At 31.6% G+C, this 25,045-nt stretch overlaps 1 protein-coding gene across 1 annotated transcript in view; it reads right to left on the bottom strand.

Annotated features, from left to right (window-relative positions):
- Window positions 1-5,602: 5,602 nt before the first annotated feature.
- Tbc1d32 (TBC1 domain family member 32) overlaps window positions 5,603-25,045 on the bottom strand; it is a 195,664-nt gene continuing 176,221 nt past the window's right edge. The window contains exons 33-34 of the mRNA XM_026394083.2: window positions 15,429-15,617; window positions 5,603-5,843 (exon numbers count right to left, since the gene is read on the bottom strand). Coding sequence (XP_026249868.2) covers window positions 5,724-5,843; window positions 15,429-15,617 — 309 coding nt within the window. The 3' untranslated portion in view covers window positions 5,603-5,723. The remainder of the gene's footprint in view (window positions 5,844-15,428; window positions 15,618-25,045) is intronic.

Below are 25,045 nucleotides of genomic sequence, written 5' to 3'. Positions count from 1 at the left end.
ATAGAGATAATATCTTGCATTCTATTACAACATAATGGAATGAAGTTATAAATCAATAAGATAAAAAATAGAAGCTAGTCTAATCCTGGACACTAAATAACATGCTATTGAATGGACAGCAGAAGAAATCAGGGGATAAATTAAAAAAATACTAAGAGGTAAATGAGAATAGTGACACAATTTATTGAAATCTCTGGGACACTATGAAGGCAGTTATAAGAGTAAAGTTCACAGCACTGAGCTCTTTCATTAAAAGAAAAGAGAGTCACCAAACAGCCTAATGTTACATCTCAAAACCCTAGAAAAAGAAGAACAAATCAACTTTAAAAGCAGTAGAAGATAGGAAATAATTAAAATCAGACAAAAAAAAATCAATGAAATTGAAACAAAACAAAACAAAAATTTTTAAAGGTCAAAGAAACAGAGAGTTGGTGTTTTGAAAAAAAATAAATAAAATTGATAAACCCTTAGCCATGTTAGCCAACAGAAGGAGGGAAAAAAACTCAAAATTTCTAAAATTTATGATGAAAATGGAATCATCATCATGCACACAACTGAAATACAGAGCATAATCAGAAACTATTTTTAAAACTTATACTCCAATAAAAGAGAAAATCTTTCAGACACCAACAAATTTCTAGAGACTTTGGACCTACCCAAATTGAACCAGGCGGACACAGAAAATTTAAATAGATCAATTTCAAGCAGTGAAATCGAAGATGTCATCAAAAGCCTACCAACAAAGAAAAGCCAAATTTTATCAGAGCTTCAAAAAAGAACTATCACCTATACTCCTTAAATTATTTCATGAAATAGAAAGGAGGGAACTCTTTCAAACTCATTCTATAAAACTAGTAACACCCTAATACCAAAACCAGACAAATATACATCAAGGAAAGAAAACATCAGGATAATATCCCTGATGAACATAGATGCAAAAATTCTTAATAAAATACTGGTGAACTGCATACAAAAACACATTAAAAGGTTAGTGTACTTTGATCAAGTAGGAATCATTCCAGGGATGCTAGGTTTGTTCAACAGATGGAAATCAATAAATATAATTCATCACATCAATAGATTCAGAAATAAGAATCACATGATTATCTTCATAGATTCAGAAAAAGCATTTGACAAAATTCAGCATCTATACATGTTCAAAACACTAGAAAAACTAGAAATTACAAAAACATACCTCAAAAAAGCTATGTACGTTAAATCCAAGCCAGCATCATTCAAAATGGAGAAAAACTGAAAGCATTTCCCCTAAACAGCAGAACAAGACCAGGATAACTTCTTTCCAAACTTGAAAGTAGCCAGAGCAACTAGGCAAAAGAAAGAAATTCAAGGAATGCAAATAGGAAAAGAGCTCAAACTATTCCTATTTGCTGACAAAAAAGATCCTATATTTAGAAGACCCCAAAAATCTCCACCAGAAAACTTCTACAACTCATAAATAAATTCAGCAAAGGGGCAGGATATAAAATTAACACACATAGATCAATTGTGGTCCTATACACCAACAATGAATTAGCAAAAGAGAAATTAGAAAAACTATCCTAATTATTATAGCCTCAAAAAGTATATAATCAATTCCTGAAAATCAATCTAACAAAAGAGGCGAAAGACTTCTACAATGAAAACTATAGAACACTAAGGAAAGAAATTTAGGAATACTATAGAAGATTAAAGGACTTTCCAAGTTCTTGAATGGGCAGAAATAATATTGTCAAAATGACCAAACTACCAAAAGCACTATAAAGATTTAGTGCAATTCTATTAAAATTAGAAAAAGCAGTCATGAAATTCATTTGGCAAAACAAGAGGCCCAGAATAACCAAAGCAGTCCTTTGAAAGAAAAGTGAAGCAAGAGGCATCACAATATTAGACCTTAAATTTACAGAGCATTAGTAACAAAAAAAAGCATGGTATTGGTACCAAAACAGATATGAAGACCAATGGAACAGAATAGAAGACACAGAAACAAATCCACATAAACATAGTTATCTCACATTGGAAAAGAGTGCCAAAAACATGCATTGGAGAAACTATAGCCTTTTCAACAAGTAGTGCTGGAAAAACTAGAAATCTCTATGTAGTACAATGAAATTTAACCCCTATTTCTCACCCTGTACAAAACTCAACTCAAAATGGATCAAAGACCTAGACAGTAGACCATAGACCCTATGCTTACCAGAAGCAAATACAGGCTCAACACTCCATCAAGTTAACTTAGGAACTGAATTCTTCAATAACACTCCTAAAGTGCAAGAAGAAGTAACAAGAATCAATAAATGTGACAGTATCAAACTTCTTGACAGCAAAGGAAATAATCAAGAATGTGAAGAGAGAGCTCACAGAAAGGGAGAAAACATTTTCCAACTGCACCTCAGATAGAGCATTAATTTCAGGGATATATAAAGAACTCCAAAACTTAATATCCCAACACAAATAACCCAATAAATAAATGGGCAAAGAAATTGAACAAACACTACACAGAAGAAAAAATACAAATGGTCAACAATATGACCAAATATATGAAAAAAAATGTTGCAACATCTCTAGCAATTAGAGAAATGCAAATCAATCTCACTCTAGTCAGAATGGCAATCATAAATTATACAAGTAACAGCAAATGCTGGTGAAGATGTGGGGAAAAGAGTATACTCACATATTGCTAGTGGGACTGCAAATTGGTGCAACCACTACGGAAAGCAGGATGGAGATTCCTCAGAAAACTTGGAATGGAACCACCATTTGACCAAGTTATCCTATTCCTCGGTGTATACCCAAAGGACTTAAAATCAGCATATTACAGTAAGGCAGCTAAATCAATGTTTATAGCAGCTCAATTCACAATAGCTAAGCTACTGAACCAACATAAGTTACCTTCAGTAGATGACTGGATAAAGAAAACTTGATATATATACACAATGAAATATTACTTAATCATAAAAAAGAATGACTTTATGACTCTTGCTAGTAATCGATGGATCTGGAGACTATTATGTTATGTGAAATAACAAAAAAAAAATAATAATCCCAAATAACAAAAGTTTGAATGTTCTGATATGTGGATGCTAACACAACAAGATGGAGGCAAAGAATGGAAATTCAGTAGATTAGACAAAGGGGAATTAAGGGAAGTGATGATGACAGGATTTGCTTTGTTTTGTTTTTTTTTGTGGTATTCAGGACTGAACCCAGGGCCTCATGCATTCTAGGCAAGTGCCCTACCTCGGAGCTATATCCCTACCCTTGGGACTGCGATAGGAATAGGAAAAACAGTTGAATGAATCTTACATAACTTTTATATATATATATATATATATATATATATATATATATATATATATATGTAAATACACTACAGAGAATCTTCATATCATGTACAACAAGAAGACTGGATCCTAATTAGACTAAGATATACTCCATGCTTGTATAAATATGTCAAAATATACCCTGTCATGTATAATTAAAAAAAGAAAAGGCTGAAGGTGTAGCTCAATGGCTGAGTACACCCAGGTTCAATCTCTACTACTACCCATAGAATATAGGATGATGATAATAATAATATAACAACAACAACAACAACAATAGTAGTGAAAGCAGATAGTCAAATATTTATGATTTACATGAGTATTTAGATTTTTCACAAATTTGTTTATACTACATAATAACTATAATAATACTATAAAATGTATTAGTTGCCCCTCCATAAATTAGAAATCAAGTAAGTCCTAAGGATTTATGTCATAATTTTAAAAATATTGAAAGACAAGACAAATTATTCTTGTCCTAAAAGGTATTCTTAAAATTTAAGTATACTAATTACCCATAATTAGTATACTTAGTAGCTACACAAACTACCATACAGCTTTTTCCACTAAACAAATGCTAAGTCACTGCTCAGAAGATATTTCTATAGAATGAAAATGAAAGCCTCTGGCACTAACTGAAGTCAGTTTTTCCAAAATGGAGTTGTGATAACCTAAAGCTTACCTCAGTTTCTAATAAAAATCAACAATGATGTAAAGTTCAATTACAATTTAACTTTCCTTCTCCATTCTTATTTCCAATTACTGTGTTAGAGCTTTTTTTAAAAAAAATAAAATAAAACTGCAAGTTTCGTAGGTCCAAAAGGAACAGAAGAGGAAGAAATGAAATCATCAACATGTATTACAGGTTTCATGGAACAGCTCTTCAAAATTAAGCTTGAAACAAACCTTGGTGTTTTGGGTCACTGGGAACACTCTAACTTAACTCACATCAGCTGGAGCCAAAGTGGGCAATATGTCAAATTAACTTGCTCAATTTACTTTTCTCAACTTTACAATGCCCTTTAGAAACACCATTACTGAATAGTTATCATTGACATTTACAGTATAAAACCTAATTTTGGAGGCTGATATTGCAAACCTAAATATCACAAAACTGAAAACTGTATATGCCCAGATGTTTCACACGCTGAAAGAACAAAGATGTTTGTGGATGCTCTGTTGATGGAAAAGGAAATAAACAGGGTTAGTTTCAGAATGATTTAAATAGCTGACTTGTATTTAGATATATGAAAAGAGTATCACTGACCTGCATTATTTTAAAAAAATCTTGAAATAAACTGGTAGCTAAATTAATAATTTAATAATTTATGTATTATTTTTCATATACTATATTTGACTCTTAAGAAAATAGACCCTCCAATACTGTATTAAACTTGCTGGCACAGAGACTTGTATTTCAGTAAAACATTATGTTGTTCATTTAAAATAATTTAGAAATGTATTCTCTTTAATGTTTTCAAGTTCAATAAAAATAAAAATCTATCACTAAGGAAATACACAGCAAATAATAGTAGAATACTTACAAGAATGAAATAAACAATCTAGTTTTTAAATGAACCATGCAAAGAGTATATTTCAAATGAAAAATTATAAATTGGTATAGGTATCCAAAGCATATCCTAGAAAAACAATTATGTCTGAGAACAATAAGTTTTCCTGCCACCTGCCATTATAAATATCATCTGGTCCTCAACAGGTAATAAGCATTTGTGGTATTGTCTGTTTTCCTTCAAATATAGAAACATAAATGGACAAAACAACTGTTTTTTCCCCTTACCTCTAAATACACTTTTTGGCTAGTCTTAACTATTTAGAATATTTTCTTCTTTCTAAACTCATTAGAAAAAATATTATACTCATATGGTAGAGAAGATATAGGTTGGGACTTTTTTTTTTTTAAAGAGAGAGAGAGAGAGAGAGAGAGAGAGAGAGAGAGAGAGAGAGAGAGAGAGAGAGAAAAGAGAGAGAGACAATTTTTAATATTTATTTTTCAGTTTTCGGTGGACACAACATCTTTATTTTATGTGGTGCTAAGGATCGAACCCAGCGCCCTGCGCATGCCAGATGAGTGCATTACCCTTTGAGCCACATCCCCAGCCCCTTGGTTGGGACTTTTAAACATAAATAAAAACTATAAGTAAGCCATATCTGATTATAAAACCTTACAAAACAATAAACTTAAAAAATGAATTCACTCCATGTCACAAATGGAGCTAATACCATTTTGAATATATTATTATATTCAAAACCTCCCAGTATTGATTTACAATGTGTGTATTCACAGAGCATACGCTGGTACAGATACAGACAGCAAACAGTCAAGTCCCCTTGTTTCCTTTAAAACATGAACAAAACATAAAATTATACAGTGCATATCATGATCTATGTGCTCTGCACTTTAATGTTTTGCATGTTTCTCAGCACAACTGGTCTGTAGTTTTGCTCCAAATTTTCCATGTATTCAAAATAATCACTCACTCGAAACCCATGCAGTGCTTCTTCCTGGCAAGAAATATTAAGGGAAGTTCATTCACTTTGGTAAAGACATATAATTCCAAGTTAATACTTTTTAAATAATTGATGTAACATTTAATTTCACCTATGGATGGTGGGGGTACTTTATGTTGCCAGTTAATGTATAATTGCTTTGTCTTTAGTGGGCTGTGTATGCAGATGGTAGGAATGAATCATATCCTATGAAACAAGGTTGTCTACTCTCAAAACCAAAGATTTTATAGCTAACAACAACAACAACAATAACAACAACAACCCCTCAGATGTCATTAGTCACTTATGAGCAATGATGTGCGGCTTGTAAATGTATCATTTAAAGATCTACATAATGAGGAAGAGGTTAGTTGGGATATTCTAAAGAAATTAATTATTGATCTATGAGCCTAATAAAAGCTGAAGAAATGTGATATTTTTATATAACATTACATCATGAAAGCAAGAGCTCATAGCTTCCAACATAAATATCTGAACTCTCAAGTAACTGTGACATTATTTCACTTCTTCATTCATACACTCACTTGGCTATTACATCGAAGGTTCTTGGTTATGCAATCAAGAGACAAAGATGAAGAGAGGCCCTGTCCTAAAATGTTAACAGGTATATAGCATGTCTCCAACTATTTGTATAAGTAACTTCAGTTAATTATCTTCAAAGGAAAGATGTTCATGATGAATGGCAGAATACTAGGTCTTTGTACATTTCTTTCCTACCAAAAATACTTCACTTTTTACAAGGGAGAAAAAAGGATTAAAGTAAGACCAAAATTACTGTTCAAGAGTTTATTTAATCTTATTGGAGTGAGATGGTATGTTAGGGTGGTTTTGATTTGCATTTCTCTGACTGCTAGAGATGGTGAGCATTTTTTCATGTACTTGTTGATTGATTGTATGTCCTCCTCTGAGAAGTGTCTGTTCAGGTCCTTGGCCCATTTGTTGATTGGGTTATTTGTTATCTTATTGTCTAATTTTTTGAGTTCTTTGTATACTCTGGATATGAAGTCAAACAACAACAAGTGCTGGCGAGGATGTGGGGAAAAGGGTACTCTTGTACATTGCTGGTGGGACTGCAAACTGGTGCGGCCAATTTGGAAAGCAGTATGGAGGTTCCTGGGAAAGATGGGAATGGAACCACCATTTGACCCAGCTATTGCCCTTATGGGACTATTCCCTGAAGACCTTAAAAGAGCATACTACAGGGATACTGCCACATTGATGTTCATAGCAGCACAATTCACAATTGCTAGACTGTGGAACCAACCCAGATGCCTGTCAATAGATGAATGGACAAAAAAAAAATGTGGCATTTATACACCATGGAGTATTACGCAGCACTAAAAAATGACAAAATCATGGAATTTGCAGGGAAACGGATAACACTAGAGCAGATTATGCTTAGTGAAGCTAGCCAATCCCTAAAAAACAAATACCAAATGTCTTCTTTAATATAATGAGAGCAACTAAGAACAGAGCAGGGAGGAAGAGCAGGAAGAAAAGATTAACATTAAACAGAGACATGAGGTGGGAGGGAAAGGGAGAGAAAAGGGAAATTGCATGGAAATGGAGGGAGACTCTCATTGTTATACAAAATTACATATAAGAGGTTGTGAAGGGAATGGAAAAAAACAAGGAGGGAAATGAATTACAGTAGATGGGGTAGAGAGAGAAGATGGGAGGGGAGGGGAGGGGAGATAGTAGAGGATAGGAAAGGTAGCAGAATACAACAGTTACTAATATGGCATTATGTATAAATGTTGATGTGTAACCAATGTGATTCTGCAATCAGTATTTGGGGTAAAAATGGGAGTTCATAACCCACTTGAATCTAATGTATGAAATATGATATGTCAAGAGCTTTGTAATGTTTTGAACATCCAATTAAAAAAAAGAGAGAAAAAAAATTTAAAAAAAATTTTAAAAAAGAGTTTATTTAAATAGTTATTGTTGTAATCAAGAAACTGTTAAGAATTTATTCATTTTCTTCAAATTATATTTGATTTGATTTTGATCATCCCTTCACTGAAAGTAATCCTAAAATGGAAAGGAATTACAGAAATGTGTTATTCTAACCAGAGAAAACAGATTCACTGACAAAGAACTGTTTCAGTACATAGTCATGATTTTCAAAGAAATGCTTATTGTTCATTATATATGAATTACAATAAGAGATGACAGCATTTGAACAATAGCTCTAATAATACATTCCAGGGCAAAAAATAAGCAAAATATATTTAGCATCTTTTAATTATTATTCTACTTTAATTTAAACATAAAACCACCTACCTAGGAAAGCCACAGCTATTACTTGACTTAAATATATTTCTTCTTTAGAATGTGTTCTTTGAAATTTTGTGCCTCCAGTTTAGACATTAATTTTAAAGTTAATAGAAAATATTCTGATAACTATTCTGTAGAGATACTAAAAAAATAATGGCACATAAAATTATTAAGGTTTTATTTTATAAGAGAAAAATTTATACATATCAAGATGAATCCTTTTAAATTATATAGTTTATTATTTAAAATTTGAAAGCAATTTTAACTCTAAATAAAGTTTCAAAATATCTGAATTTCACTTTCTGTCTTCAAAGTAGAATATTTTTTATCTTATCCTAAATGTTCTCTAATGGTCTTTTTAGTAGATAACTTTACCTATAATTATTTAAAACACCAGCTTATCATTATAGTTTTAACAAAGTGTTTCTTCATTATAATTCCTTATTAGAATTTCACTTAAATACCTAAGTATATTGGACTTTATATAAAATATAAATGCCTCTGATCTTTAAATAGACAGACATATTAATTATGAAATGTAATAATGTAACAATACTCTATAAATAGTACAGTATTCATTCCAAATATTTTTTTTTAAGAACAGGTTATACTAGAGTGGTTTAAATTTGGGTTACAAAGTTCATCTTGAGCATATTGCATTTTCTTTTTGGTACCTGTTATAACCATTATTCAATCAGTGTGCTTTCAATGATTTTTTTCATCATTAATTATTGGTTTTAAATATGGAATTATCAAAAGCATTAAAATTACCTTGCTAAACCATAATACTGAGTGTATTCAGTATTTTGTGATATGGTATTATTATGGCCTGGATATTAGGTATTGCCCAAAAGTTCTTGTGAAAATGCAGCAATGTTCAGAGATGAAAACAACTGGATTATGAGAGCTATGATCTTATCATTCTATCCTAATTTGAATGGACTGGCTGGTTGGTAACTGTAGGCAGGTGGGGCACAGCTGGAAGGGGTAGGTCACTGGGTACATGCCCTAGGAGAGTTTTTCTTTCCCTGTGGCCCCTTCTCTTTCTTCTCTGCTTTCTAGGCACGAATAGAGCAATGCTCTATCACCAAACCCTTCTGACAATAATGAACTGCCTCACCTTGGGCCAGTGAAATGGAGTTGAACAAACATAGAATGAATCTTGGGAAACATGAACCAAAACAAACTTTTCCTCCTCTAAGTTATTCTTGTGGGGTATTTTGGCCATAGCAATGAAAAGTTGACTAACACAGGTATATACATACTTTCCTTCTCTCCTTTGTGTATAGAAGTTTAGTTTTAAGTATGTATCTGTTCTCTTCTACTATTGAGAACAGTTGATTAGGACCAGTTGAATTTAGTATTATTTTTTAAGGCAACAAGACTAGTTAATCAAAGACAATGTTATACAGAAAAAGAAACATAGGATTTGGATTCAGACAAACAAACAAATGGAGTTTAAACCTTCTTATGTTACTAGGCAAGAATAAGAACCCAGGCAAATTTAGTGACACTCTAACCCTCGATTTGTCATGTGTTTAATGAGAATAATAATAGTATATGGTTGCTCTGTTGAGTAAATATTCTGCTATCTGAACTACTTATTATAGACTACAAAGCCTTATATGATCTGGTCTCTTCTTATCACTACCCCTTCTAATTCATCTTGTTCAAGCCCCAGAGATCTTACCAGTGTCTAAGGGCTCAGGTCTTCTCTTCTGAATTTCTGCAATTGTTTATCTTCCAATTTAAGAAGAATTCTGCCCACAAGTCTTTGCTTCATTTAGGCCCCTTTCTACATCATGAAGAGTGGCCTTCCCTGGACTTTTTGTCTAAATAACATCTCCGATTTCCTCACCATGTTTGATATTTTTAAGACCACATACCTTTTTTTTAAAAGACCACATAAATTTGAAGTATTATACATTTTTCACTACTATTTCTTTCTGAGTAGAATTTAAGGTTAGTGTGGGTAGGAATATCCTGTCTGTGACTGCAATTGAAGATGGGACACAGTTGTTGCACAATAAATAGCTGAACGAGCCAAAGAATGAACAGACAGTATCTGTCAAGTCCTAGCATATGATAAACACCGAAGGCACTAATGTTGTGCAGAAAAGTGAGAAGTTATATTTTAATCAACTCTGGGTCTTTTGAAACAACTGGGATACCTTTTCCTGATGACAATGCAGACCTAAATCAAGCATGGATGATCTATTAAGGATGATTATCTTCAATCTCTGCTCCTCAATCCCTTACCAAGAATAGAGATGCACTCACCTAAAATATTAAGACATTCCCTGTCTTCTTATAAATTCTCAGGAATGTGCCTATCATGGACAGCAAGCTATACTTATACTTTCAAAAGAGCTCTGTATCAGTTGAAGTTTCCAAAATTACCAGAGAAACTAATTTCCAACAGAAATATTTTTAAGTGACTGTAAGCCCTGCCAGCTTGGAATTTAAAGAGAAGATAAGGCCTTTTACAGTGGTATATACAAAAGACAGAAACATCAAATGTGCCAACATGTCATGCCTTAGTTTTATGACTTAGAACTAGTTTAGGTATTTTATGATGGCCCTTCCCTAATATTTAATTATTAATACTTTTTCAAGATGATGACTTTTTTTAGTATAATGGCTCTGGTTTTTTTACAGACTTTTGAAAAATTACTTATTTTTTAGTTGTAGTTGGACACAATACCTTTATTTATTTATATGTGGTGCTGAGAATCGAACCCAGGGCCTTGCACATGCAAGGCAAGTGCTCTACCACTGAACCACAACCCCAGACCTATTATAGCTCTTTATTCAAAAAAGTTATGGAGGTAAAAACAGTAAGTAACTTTGAACAGGTTAAGATGGACTTACCACAAAAAGTGCAGAACTTATATACTTAACAAAGGTTATTTAACTAAAAATTTGCACTAATGTCAAATCTCATATAAGCAGTACTTGAGAGAAAGGTTGAGAAATGGGATCTTATGAATATAGGTCAGTACTTTACCCTTTCTAGACATGAAGATTTTCCATTTGTGACTGACCTATCATATAAAAAAAGGATTGTCTTGGCCAAAGTAGAAGAAACACAACAAAGCTGCAAGCAATATTTCTTCAATATATTACTACTAGGTTGCTTAGTAAAATTAGAAATTCAGGACTCAAGAGCCTTAAAACTTTTGAATCCCTGGTGTTTGCATTCTGGATTCTAGTTTCTTAACAAGCTCCAAAGGGAACACTTTTATGTATTCTAAAGATTTCAAACTATTTGAGATTTCATATTAAAATCTGAACTCATGCCTTGGCCATGTAAATTGTGATTTAGAAAGTCAAAGTAGTCTCAATCTAAAATAAGCACCCAAACTAACCCTTAGAATCAGGGTAGTTCAGGAAATGTGCATGGCTCTAGAGAGAATGTATGGTGCTTATTAGTATAATGTACATGTTCCCTGAAGGTTTAAGCCCAGCAAAAGGGTATTAAGATATGATGATTAGAGAGATGATTCAATCCTGGCTGGACTAAAGAGAAAGTAGGTCCTTATCAGATATAGCATAACAAAATGTTTCTGACTAAGGTGTGCAGATCATGCCAGCTGGTACTGTGATATTATATACTAAGAAAACTCAGGGGCTGGGGAAAAACTGAGAGAAAGTAGACCAAAGGTTAGCTATAGCTATGGACTCAGAAAATACTGTTTCTTTTACTTTGTTCTCAATACATCTTTTTCTAAACTAAGAAGCAAAATAAGGGAGATGGGGCAGGGATGTAGAAACAGTGATGGCTAAGTTTTTCTGATGCACTTGCTATGATCCATATAATGTTCTAGAAGTATTTTACAGATATCATCTCATCTAATTCTTATCTATCACAATTTTATGTGATAGGTATATTTCATTTCATACTACACAGATGAAGAAACTTAAGCATAGAGGTTTAAAAATAAGCCCAAGCTTCCACAGTGAGTGACAAAGCTGGAACTTGAATACAAGTACACTCCACTCAAATGAAATAAAGGCAATGCAGAAATCCTATCTTCAAAACACAGTATATTGAATGTGTCTTATTTTTTTTCTCTCAGATGATGAATTATTTTCCATACTATGTATACTTTTGTCTTCTAACAGCTTAGCATTCAATCAGTTTTTCTCAGACTGATCTCTATTTTTTACCCTGTAAATATCTTCTGGTAACAGCAGCTGCAATAGCACCAACAAAAGAATCCCTCTTGACAATTTACTGATTGGGTTGAAATTAATCTGATTTTTCATAATTATAAATTGATTTTGCCATAATATGCAAAATTTAGTTGAAGCATTTTAATTAAGTATTTTGAGCCTTGACAGCCTGATTTTCACTGGAAGGCAATCTTCCTAGCCTGGCATTTCAGTGAAGTTAGTCCCCAGGATGAATATACAAACTACAACTAAAATTACTGTCAGCCTATTAGCATGTAAGAGAGGCATGCAACACAGCCAGGCTGCTAAAACACAGAATTCTTCACATGAACTGCTATTACACCAAATCTGCATCTATATTGTATGTCTACTATAGATGAGTCCACTAAAAAGTAAAATTAATTAATTATAGAATGAGAAAAAAAAGAGAAAACTTAAACTTTCTAGCTATTGCAAAATATTTATTTTGTTGTATGTTTTCTCCCTGAGATTACAATGCCTACAGACTTTCTGAACTATCATCTGTTACAGAAAAAAAAATGTCTGAAAGTCCAGTACCACATTCCCCAAAAGAAAAACAGAAAAAGAAAAAAATGAAAAACATTTGAGACCTCAGGTTCAAGGAATTTGCCTTCAAAGTCAGTTCTAGTTTATATCGTCATAGTGTAAGAAAAATACACTTAACAGTTCTATATAATCCAACTCACATTTTTTGTTGAATCTTTAAAGATGTTATGAAAAAAACAACAATAATTTCTAATATCAATTTATACCCACAGGGTTTATCTAATCTCCTATTTTAGTTGTTTAATCAGAAGAGGAAAAAACCTTTGTTTCTTCCTCCCAGGAAACCTGGGCTCTCTATTCATGTTGACCACCTTCTGATCTAAGTAATTCCAGCTTCTTTTTAATATATTGTTTTAGAATTACGAAGAACCCTTCATTGGGCTATTGAAAATGTAAGTAAGGAGTCAGAACTCTCAATTACCTCACTGAAAGTCCTGAGCCTAAACCAAATGAATAGAAATGGGCTGATATTCTCTATACCACATATGTCACACAGATTTTTACTCCTAAAGCAATGCTTTTATCATGATACTTTCTGTCAATCTGTGAAACCGAAATCAGGAGAATTGAGTATTTTTAATCTCCTGGAACTACCTAGCTATCTACATTTTTCCAGGATAACTAATAACTGAAAGCATTATACATTTGTGATTTTAAATATTTTAAAAACCCATTTGATTGGGTTTGATTATTTGAACTCAAACTTATTCAACTTTTTAAAAAATTAGCTTGATTATAAAAGTAGTATGGGATCATCCTGCAAAATTAAAAATTTTAAAAGGTCATAAAATATATATAATAAAAAGTTAAAGTTCCAATGTTCTATTTTATCTTCTATTCTCTTAGAATCAATCAGGATTAAATATGTAGAATCATGGAATAATTTGATGAATTAATAACATAACCATCTTTTACCTGAGGGATGGTCCAAGGGAAGGAAGAATAAAATTACTTCTTTAATCAATATTGAATTATTGGCTAATATGTGAAAAAGTCAAAAATGATGAACATATATTCATGTCTATCAAAAACAAACAGTGGACTCTGAGACCTATCTACTGAAAATAAAGCAAAAGATAGTCACATTACCCTCTGGAAAAAGTGTTTTTCCTAATCTCTCAGATGAATGCAAACAACAGAAGTAAAAAGTCAGGTTAGTTCTAGAACACATGTTAAAATTAAATGCTTGCCAACAAATTCTTGAACTGACTCAATTCAAATTTTAGTGATTTAAATAGAAATTAGGTAATAAAGATAATTTCTTACACCCTACCATGCATTTACAATCTGTTAGTTTTAAATCTATAGTATTATATCCAGTGCACAAGGGAGTCTGAGACAAATTTAAAGTGGTCACCATTTATAAATCCTGTGACAATTTTCCCTGCTAATGATAAACATGGATTCATTTTCAGTAAGGGACATTTTCACCAGCTATAGTGATCAACTTATAAGAATTTGTAGTCAAGAGAAATATGAAATTGCAATAGTAACTAACATTAATAAGATTCAAGATGATGATATGTAAAGATGCTCTGCTTCTGGCGAGAAGACGTGGTAAGCATTGGTAGAATTTAGTAATGTTTGTTATTCAAAGTAAATAAAACTAAGGTCACATATCTTTCCTGTTATTTTAAAATATTATTTGTTCATTCATGTATTCTATCAACAAATATTTATTGAGCACTATTTATGATGGGTACAGTTCAAGGCACTGAAAATCCATCCATAAATGAGATGAACCAAGTCACAGTCCTTTTGGAAGAAAAATAATATACTGAGGAAGACAGACTAAAACACATAAATAATTTCAGATAGTGAAAAAAACTATATGAGAAACTAAACTGGGACAAAAGGTTAGAGAATTATGGGCTAAGGGTTCTTTGGATATAAGACTACAAATTCCTATAAGTTGATTACTATAGCTGCTGAAAATGTCCCTTACTGAAAATGAATCCATGTTTGTCATTAGCACAATTCCCACCAGTTTAACCTTCCCTGTTGTCTGAATCACCTCTTGGAGAGCACGGGGTTTTTTTTCTACCTCAGTTTTCCTTCTACATATGCAACCATTATTGTCTTGGCATACAATTTCATTATGAATGTTTCTCAGATTATAATTCTAGTGATATATGAAGCTTAAAAGACATTTTGAATTCGGTATTTATGAAACAAAAATGCTTGACAGGTTAGTAATCTTAAATAATTGATTGCATTTATTTTAAGAAAAACATCATTAAACTAAACTTTTATTGACCAAGTAAGACAAAGAAACATATATTTTTAAATGTCTTTTGGCACAGCATACTGATTAAGAGCAAAGTTTGGGATTCAGACAGTTGAATTTCATATGGCAACTCCACTTTAGCTGTAAAATGTGGGTAATTTATTTCAGGCCAAGCCTCACTTTCTTATCCCTAAAATGGATAATAATACCTACCTCTCAAGAGTTGTTTTGGGGATAGGTGAGTGTCTAGTAAAGTACCTGGCATTAAGCACCCAAAGTTAATTGTTAGCTAATAATTAACATTTTTCCCTCAACATAAACATACTTACTTTTAGGAAAATTTGCAGATCTTGAGTCTGAGTGTGCTGTAGAATGTCTTGTTGTAGATGTTTAAATATAGCAATACAGATATACACTTGATAATCAGGACCAAGGAAAATACAGGTAGCAATGTAGTGGCATATTTCTATCCAATCTAAATAATTCCAAAAACACTGGTTTATCCATTGCAGGCAAATCTTTAAAAAATAAAATTAAAAAGTTCATTAAAAATCTTTTAAAACTACATTTTGCTAATAAAAAGCAGCAACCAGTAACACAGAAAGCCAACAAAAAATCTTGTATTTAATAAAAATAGATTATTAGGCTGCAAAGTAGTGTACTAACAAGTATACTTCTCCTATGTGCTTACCATTTGAGAAAACTCATGGCCTTGGGACTCAGGATAATTGAAGGTATTCGAGCTGCTCTTATACCTACTGCTGTATGCCTTCATTATGCATACTGTCCTCTTCTTACTCATAATACCAGTCTGCTCTCTACAGATACAAAGGCTAAGAGACCCTTTTAATTCAGAGATGGGAGTTTTTTATTTTTTCTTTTCTTTTCAATTTATTGGTTCTTTTTAGCTGTACATGACAGTAGAATCCATTTTATATCCTAACTATATTCATAGATATAAAATTACACAGATTATAGATTGCTAAGTGTTACAATAATGCAAATGAACTCTTGCTGAATTAGAAAACTTCTTAAACCAAACAAAATTATATATCATATAAACTGGGAGCTAATGGAGAGAATGATTTAAAAATCAGACTTTCATAAAAACATTTTTTGAGAATAACATCTGTTTAGATTATAAAAGCAATACGTGCACACTGTGGAAAACAGAAAAGTTTAAGAAAAAAAGATCAATAACAACAATGCAGAGATTAACACTGTTAACATTCTGTTATATTAATTCCACCATGGTCAATACCCTACCCCAAATAAACAGACATGTCAAAATCCTAAACTCGAGTACCTCAGCATGTAACCTTATTTGGAAATAAAGTCTTTACAGAGGCTATCTAATTAAAATGAGTTTTTTAGGGTGGGTCCTAATCCAAAATGACTGACTTTGTATAAGAGAAAATATGGACATAGAGACAGTTGGGCCACAAAGAAAGGCAAGGAAAAGGCACACCTCATGAAGATGGAGGATTGCAATGACATATCTACAAGGCAAGAGACACCCAAGACCACCAGAGGCTAAGAGAGAGGCCTGAAATAGTTATTTTCTAAGTGCCTTCAGAGTGAACATAGTCTTGTCAACACCAACTTTTGGATTTCAAGTCTCCAGAACTGTGAGAAAATAAAATTTTTGCTGTTTTTAACAATTCAGTTATGTAATTTGTTATTGCAATTACAGAAAACTAATAAAATTTCTTTCCTTTATTTAATTTTCATTTATGATTTACAAATTACTTCTGAGGAAAAATTTTTATTGAATTGCTCCTTTTTTCTTTTGTTTTTTAAAGGATGGGAGAGAAAATGGGCATAGATATGGTGTCCTATCTCATTTTTTCATAGGTACATATATAGGTAAACAAATTTTCCCTCTTTTTCCTAACATTTTGCCCTTTTAAAAATACATTTATGGCCAGGTGTGCTAGCATACACCTGTGATTCCAGCTATTCCAAAAGCTGAAGCTGGAGGACTGAAAGTTTGAGGCCTGCCTGGGCAATTTAGCAAGATCCTACCTCAAAATAAAATTTTAAATAAAGGTCTGGGGGTACAAATTAGTGGTAGAGCATTCCAGGGTTCAATTCCCAGGACCGCATTAAAAAAACAAAAACAAAAACAAAACAAAACAAAACTTGAATAAGTTCTAAAAGTTATCTCCTTGATTTAACTTTTTAGCATGTTAATTCTGCTTTTAACTGGTATTAAATGGTATTTGATTAAAATGGTATTTGTTTGTTAGGTTCAATATAACAAAGAAACACAAACTACTGGATTAAACAACAAAAGAATTATATTTTCTCATTATTCTAAAGAAGTCTCAGGTCAAGCTGTAGGTAGGGTTAGCTTCTTCTGAGCCTTGTCCTCTTGACTTCTTGATGGCATCTGCTCCCTGTGTCTTCCCAAGGTCTTTTCTTTGTCATATCTTTGTCAAAATCTCTTATTAAGGACATGAGTCATACTGGATTAGGGCCCACCCTAATGAGATAATTTTAATTTAATTACTTCTTTGAGTACCCTGTCTTCAAAACAGTCACATCCTACTGGTGATTAGGACTTCAACATGTGAACCACAATTCAACCTATACCATAAGGCATTACAGATTTTTTATTTTCCATACATTATTACTCATATCAACTATTAATCTTTTAATTTCAGTCATTATGAGCATATCTTCTGATTTCTTATTCATAATTCCTTTTTATTACTGAAAAAGCCAACTATATGGCAAACTAAAGGTTTTCCTTATCATTTTAAGTATAATTCTGTTCTCAGATATATGATTTTCCTGTGAATCTATAATGTTTCTCTTCTATTATGCTCCAAAACAACTTCATAGAGTCTCTTATATCGAATTAAAATATATCTTCAAATACCCAATATTTGTCAACAGGCAGGAAATATAAAATTATCTTTGGCCCCAACTTCACTGTTGATTTGATATTAACAAGATTCTTCTCAGAAATTTCAACATTTGTTGAAGTTTGGCATATTTGTTAGGTCTGATATAACAAAGAACCACAAACTACTGGATTAAACAACAAAAATGTATTTGGCATATATTTCCAAGCCTCTATCACCCACCAAAAATCCATGTAATATAGCTGTTCTGGACTGAGAAGGAAATAGCTCATGCTCCCACCTGACTAGGCAATCTGAAGCTATTAGTGATTTCTTTGACAAGAAGCACCACTTCTAATTCCTTTAAAGCACTACTGTAGAAATTCTCTGTTTTTTTGCTACAGCAATTCATGCCAATACAGGACTATGCTGTATTAATGAAAATTAGTTTAATGGATGAATGAAGAGAAATAACCAAAGAGTGAAAATAAATATAAACGATCCCCACATCCAGAGAAAGGAGTTCCCATTCTATTGTCAGTTTCAGGACAAACTGGCAAGTATAAAAATGAGGGATTCACAACTTCTGTCCACCATCCATACTAGTTAAAAGAATCTGTAATCAGTTCTTTATTACATGTAGTTTTCTAATTCAGTTTTAATTTTCTAGAGGTTATATACATTGAAGCATTGTTTTCTATATAATGAATTTTTCTTCGATTAAATTAAAATATGTCTTCTCTATTACATGGGAAATTCAGGGAAAAGTGAAGAACTGAAACTAAAAGCACAATGTAAAAAGGGTGTGTGTGTATTTCTTTCTTCATAAGGTATTTTGTAAACCATTGGTAATAATATTTTTTAGTGAACATAAGAAAACACTGATTGATTTCAAGAATATAATAGTACATTTTGAGACTTAGAAAAGGGAATGTGACAGTTTCTAATAAAATTATATGTGCATTTACCCTTTAACACAGCAATCTCATTTGTAGAAATCCATCTTAGAAACACTGGAAAAAATTTCAAAATATATATATATATATATATATATATATATATATATATATAAACATGTTTTTAGAGTACTATTCAGTTCATAGTATCAAAAGATAAAAAATAATGCAAATGATCATGAATGGGGGCTTGGATTTATAAATTGTGAGGTTTTTTTGTTTGTTTAGTGTGAATGAAAGTCTAACAAAGTGGTTACCACTTTGTTATCACTTATATAAGAGAAAGGGTAGGAATACAAATACATACATACACACTCACAGATATCAAGTGTTTATATTAAAGAATAAAGGAACATACCATGTTTTTTTGTTTGTTTGGTTGGTTTTTTTTTACTGATTGCTAATGAAAAAGGAATGACTGGAGATCAGGGAATATATCTGTTTTGTGTTTTTATTTTAGAACCATTTTATTTAAATAATTAATTCTGCAACTAACTAAATAAATTCAGTCTCTTAGAGTATCAAGTCAAACTGAGTCTAATGAACCAAACAGCACCCAATTGATGGTATACTTGATATTTTCTTTAAAACAGAAATTTGTACCTTCTTAGTGAGGTTACCTAATGACAAAGAAATGGTATTCATGGTAGTATTACTGTAATTAATCTGAGAATGGTATTTTTGTCTTGTGTGAAATAAAAATGAAAAATTACCATGATGCTATTAAAAACCAAGATTTTCAGTTAGGTATAATGTGAATACAGGTAAAAAGTTATTATATATTTTCTTTTAAAAATTTTTAAAGAGAAGGATGAAGGGAGAACTTATAGAGGAAAATGGATTTAAGGATCAACCAACTAAAATTTTGAATCTGTGGTAGGTCTGGTTTGTGTAGTATTTTCTCCTCCTTATACATATTTGAAAAATCCATAATAATAAATTGAAAAGTACATCAATCTATTAGACACATACTATTTCTTTTTTGTATTAGAATTCTAGACTGTCAGCTGATTTGTAGATTATCTTTAATATAAAAATAGAGAAATTGTTTACTTGAAAATCTATAAACTGTGATACATAGGTCAGCATTCTTCCACAGGAATAATAATTTGGAATTCTGCTATTAATAAGATTTAATAATGTTGAAGTATCTTGCAAATATAATAACAATAGCAGATGTAATTTCTTCCAAGTGATGAGAGGGTCATATGTTTAAAATGTTATGTCTCTCCTTTAATTGTAACCTCTATAAGAGCAGGAATTACTGTCTTTTGTTCACTTAAAAATTATAGTAGTGCTTGGTGTTTTTTAAGTGCTTGGACAAAGGTACATTTGTACAAATGTACTTTTGTTATGGAATACCACAGTCTTGTGTGTGTGTGTGTGTGTGTGTGTGTGTACATATATATATATATATATATATATATATATATATATATATATATATGAAGTAAAACAAATTTAACTTGTTTTAAATCGCAAAACACAGTTCTTTGTGAACTAATTATACTCTACAACATTTTTTAAGACATTTAGCCTTGGGCTGGGGATATAGCTCAGTGGTAAAGTGCTTGCCTTGAGTGCATAAAAAAGCCCTGGGTTCAATCCTGAGCACCACAAACACACACACACACTCACACTCTCTCTCTCTCTCTCTCTCTCTCTCTCTCTCACACACACACACACACACACACACACACACAACAAAACACATCTAGCTTCATAAAGAAATAAAATCACTTGCACAATATGCATTAAGTTTAACCACAGCCTTCCAAAATTTTGCTCTTCACCTGCAGTTAAACTCATGTTAAAGTACATTAAGATGCAACACTGAGATCACACAATTATTTTATCTGAACTAAATTATTCTTACTTATATCTAGATTTTAAAAAACCTTCAAAGACTTTCATAAGAATATTAAAGTTTAAAAAGTTAATTAAAATAATTACTTACAGATACCCAAGGAAGGCAGAATAGGTATGATTTCTAAATGATCAAGTTTTATGATTCAAAGGCACTATTTTTAACAGCTCTTTCAAATTTATTTTATTGGCTCTCTACATAGAAAGAACTAGTACAGAAGAAAACTGTAGAATCAAAGTGGTTTTAAGTGAAGTTTTTTATTTGAGTGACTTCAGTAAGTCTACTAATTTCACTGATCCTGCATTTCTCCATCTCTCACATAATGAAGGTTAAAAACATTTAAATACAAATGGAAAACACTTTTTAAATGACAATTTGCCATTACAAACATGAGGCAATATTTCTGTTGTACATCTAGGCAAGATCTGCTTTGTATGTATACATTATAAAAGCAGTGTGTCACAAAACATGAAACAGTTTTCTGTAATCTGCTTTACGTTGGGGGTGCAGGAGAACAGAAATGAGAAAAACCAAGCAGGTTTTCCTAAACTATTATTCCACAGATAATTCCAGGGATTATCTATATTAGCTCATTTGCTGATAAGTAAAGTATTATAATCAATGACATATAGGATGGTGAATCCAAGGAATTGAGAGAGATGAATCATTAAAGATATGTAGTACCTGTTTAAGCCAGGAAAGTGAACAAAATACATTAAGAAAAGTTTTTAAACAAAGAATAAAGTTGTTCAAAAAGATAATTAGAATGTGATTTCTTTGTTACTCATTTAAAAAGAGAATATAGTTTCAGATTTGTATTTTCTTTCTAATCATAGCTGCTCTTGAAAGAGACTTTAATAAACATATATGCGCTTATAACTATTTAATTTTTTTTTCTATTCCAGTTCAGCTTATTACTTTTACTCTTGAGATCTGTAGATTTCATTTAGTAACTTTCCCACAAATCCTTCACTGATCAATAAATCCTCTAGTGTCTGAAAATATACAACTTCAAAAAGCATTGTTCCTAATAAGATCAAAATGAATAAGCTTTGATAAATAAAATTTATATCTAAATAATTAATCACACATACCTATTTAGTTATGTTAGTTTAGTTTTCATATTTTACAATTAGCAATAAAGCGGCAAATAATATCAACAAAGCTATGATATGTATTTCTTAAGGCAAAATAACTAGTCCAAGAAGGGAACCATTAAAAAGACACTTTAACATTAAGAAAAAGAATAATATGGCTGATCAGGAGTCATTTTTACATGAATATATTTGTATGCAGTTTCAAATTGATAGATATATCAAAATGATAACATTTATATGAAAAAGTGTTCAACATCTCTAGCAATTAGAGAAATGTAAATCAAAACTACTCTAAGATCTCATCTCACTCCTGTCAGAAAAGCAATCAAGAATACAGGCAACATAAATGTTGGAGAGGATGTGGTGAAAAAGGTACACTCATACCTTGTTGGTGGGACTGAAAATTGGTGCAACCACTATGGAAAGCAGTATGGAGATTCCTCAGAAAACTGAGAATGGAACCACCATTTGACCTAGCTATCCCATTCCTTGATTTATACCCAAAGGACTTAAAATCAGCATACTATAGTGACACAGCCACATCAATGTTTATAGCAGCTCAATTCACGATAGCCAGACTATGGAACCAACCTAGATGTCCTTCAATAGATGAATGGATAAAGAAAATGTGGTGTATATACTCAATGGAATATTACTTGGGTTTAAAGAAGAGTGAAAATTATGGCAATTGTCATTAAATGGTTGGAATTGGAGAATATCATGCTAAGTGAAATAAGCCAATTCCACAAAACCAAAGTCTGAATATTTTCTCTAATATGCACATGTCAATTCACAATATGGTGGTGGTGGAGGGCACTAGGGAAGAATAGCATTACCTTAGATTAGGTAGAGGGAAGTGATGGGAGGAGAGGAAAAGGAATGTGGGGATAGGAAAGATAGTAAAATGAAACAGACATTATTACTGTATATATGTGACTGCATGACCAATATGATTCTGTAACATGTACACTCAAAATATTGAGAAATTATATCCCATCTATGTATGATACATTAAAGTACATAAATGCATTCTACTGTCATGTATAACTAATTAAAACAAATTTAAAAATTAAAAAAATCATCAAATTAACAGAATATTTTTCTTTTAATCACAAAATTGACATAGCAGGGCCTGAGCAATTATAAATTTGGCCAACAGTCTTTGGTGATCCATTTTCAAGTTAAAGAATATATGTTAAGGACTCATAAATAATTGAAGGTATTAGACAATATACATTGTATAAGTCAAAACTAGAATAGCAAAAAAGTAAGTCTTAAGAACACATTGCTCCCAGCTTAGATTTTTAGGAGAACTGAAAGAATGAATTACTGCATTTCTAGTAAACATTTAAGTAACTTCTTTCAACTAGAATTAACATTTTTGTAACATAAAGTGCCTAGAAGTGTCCTGGCAAAAATTTCCCAAGAAAAATCATTCTTTTTCATGACACGCAACTCCATGCTATATTTAAATTTCTTATGGACATCAGGAGATTTAAAACAAGGAAAATAATCTCATAGAAGTAAATGTAATAAATGATACCAGGGATTTTTGAAAGAACATATACTATCCAGAAGAACTATTGTCTAAATAAAAGATTTCTAGTAGAAACTAAGGGAATAAAAAGACAACTTACTATTAAGAAATCTATCAACATGCCACATGTTAAATGAGTCCAATAAGCTCAAGATTGAAATAATCTTAACTGTAAACAAAATTGATACAATTCAACTTTCAAACTTGACTGAAGGAAAAAACAAAGTTTAATGCTTTACAAACCAAGACTGCTAGGATTCTTCAGAAGAATGATATAGAATAATTATCTTCCATAAATAGTTACTTCTTAATAGTGTAATGCTTGATAATTTCTCAATAATTTAGTCTAAAACATTAAGCAATTATTATTTTAAATTATTTTAGAAGAACTAGATAATTTGATCAAAATGAAACAGAAATAAAATACATTTTTATTCCACATTGGAGAAAAAAAGAAAATTAAGATATCTACACATACTATAACTTAATAACAATGATTTTATCAATTATTAATAATAACCAGAGAGAAAATACAACTGAAATATATTCAAACTACACTAACTAGCAATATCTGAAATGAAAAATGAACCATCCTATATGGAAAAAACTATAACTTTAGGAAAATACAAAATAAAGCAAATAAATGGAAAAACTTGCCATGTTCCTGTATAGAAAGACTGACTATAGCAAGGACATAATTTTTTTCAAAGTAATTTAAAATTTAACACTAGAAGTCTCAATCTCTTCTTAATTCAAATTCTCAATTTGGACTAGGCAAAATCATTTTAAAGTTTTTGTGAAGAAATCAATAAGGAGAAATAGCTAAATTAACTTTTTGTGAGATAGGTAGGAAATAAATGATAAGCTTATAATTTCTTAACATTAAAACTTTATATAAGGCTAATATACATAATTTAGGAATTGATGAGATTTGGTTAGTACATACTACTTTTAAAGAATATGTAAAATCAATAAGGAATACACTAAGAAAGATGGATAATAATTATAAGAACATTCAACTAGTTAGCAAAACTGTGGGCATATAATCAATGTGCTAATATTCAAAGAAATTTTTAAAAAGAAAAAAATTCACTATTCAATTAGTGATTAGTTTTTTAAAAGCCAAACACCTAATCCTGAAAACTAGATACTCTCTGCATTTCTGTTAAGAATAAAATCTAAAGCAATTTGATCATTTGAGTCAAAAGCCTTAAAAGTGCTCATATCTTTTGATTGAGTATTCTTACCTTATAGAACTCTGACCTAAATTTTCCTCTCTCTTGTGGTGATAGTGATCAAATCTATGGCCTCACACAAGTTAGGAAAATGCTCTGCCCCTGCCCTATAACTCCAGTCTTAATGTAAAGACTTAACTGAAAAGAAACCATAAAGGGAGGGGGGGAGGAAGGGAGGAAGGGAGGAAGGGAGGGAAGGAGAGGGAGAGGAGAAGAGGGAGAGAGAGAGAGAAAGCTTTAAGTTCTAAAATATTAATTTAAGACTAACTACAACATAGTGGAAAAAACAACACCTCTACAACACAGGGAAAAAAAAAACAATCAACACCTCCCCAATGAACTACTAGCTAGCTACACACAGGAGGGAGCCCACATAGGTAATACCACACTGCATTAGCACTAGAA

Source organism: Urocitellus parryii, chromosome 8 (genome assembly GCF_045843805.1).
Source record: "Urocitellus parryii isolate mUroPar1 chromosome 8, mUroPar1.hap1, whole genome shotgun sequence".
NCBI classification, from domain to species: domain Eukaryota; kingdom Metazoa; phylum Chordata; class Mammalia; order Rodentia; family Sciuridae; genus Urocitellus; species Urocitellus parryii.
This window is presented reverse-complemented; position numbering and strand designations above follow the sequence as displayed.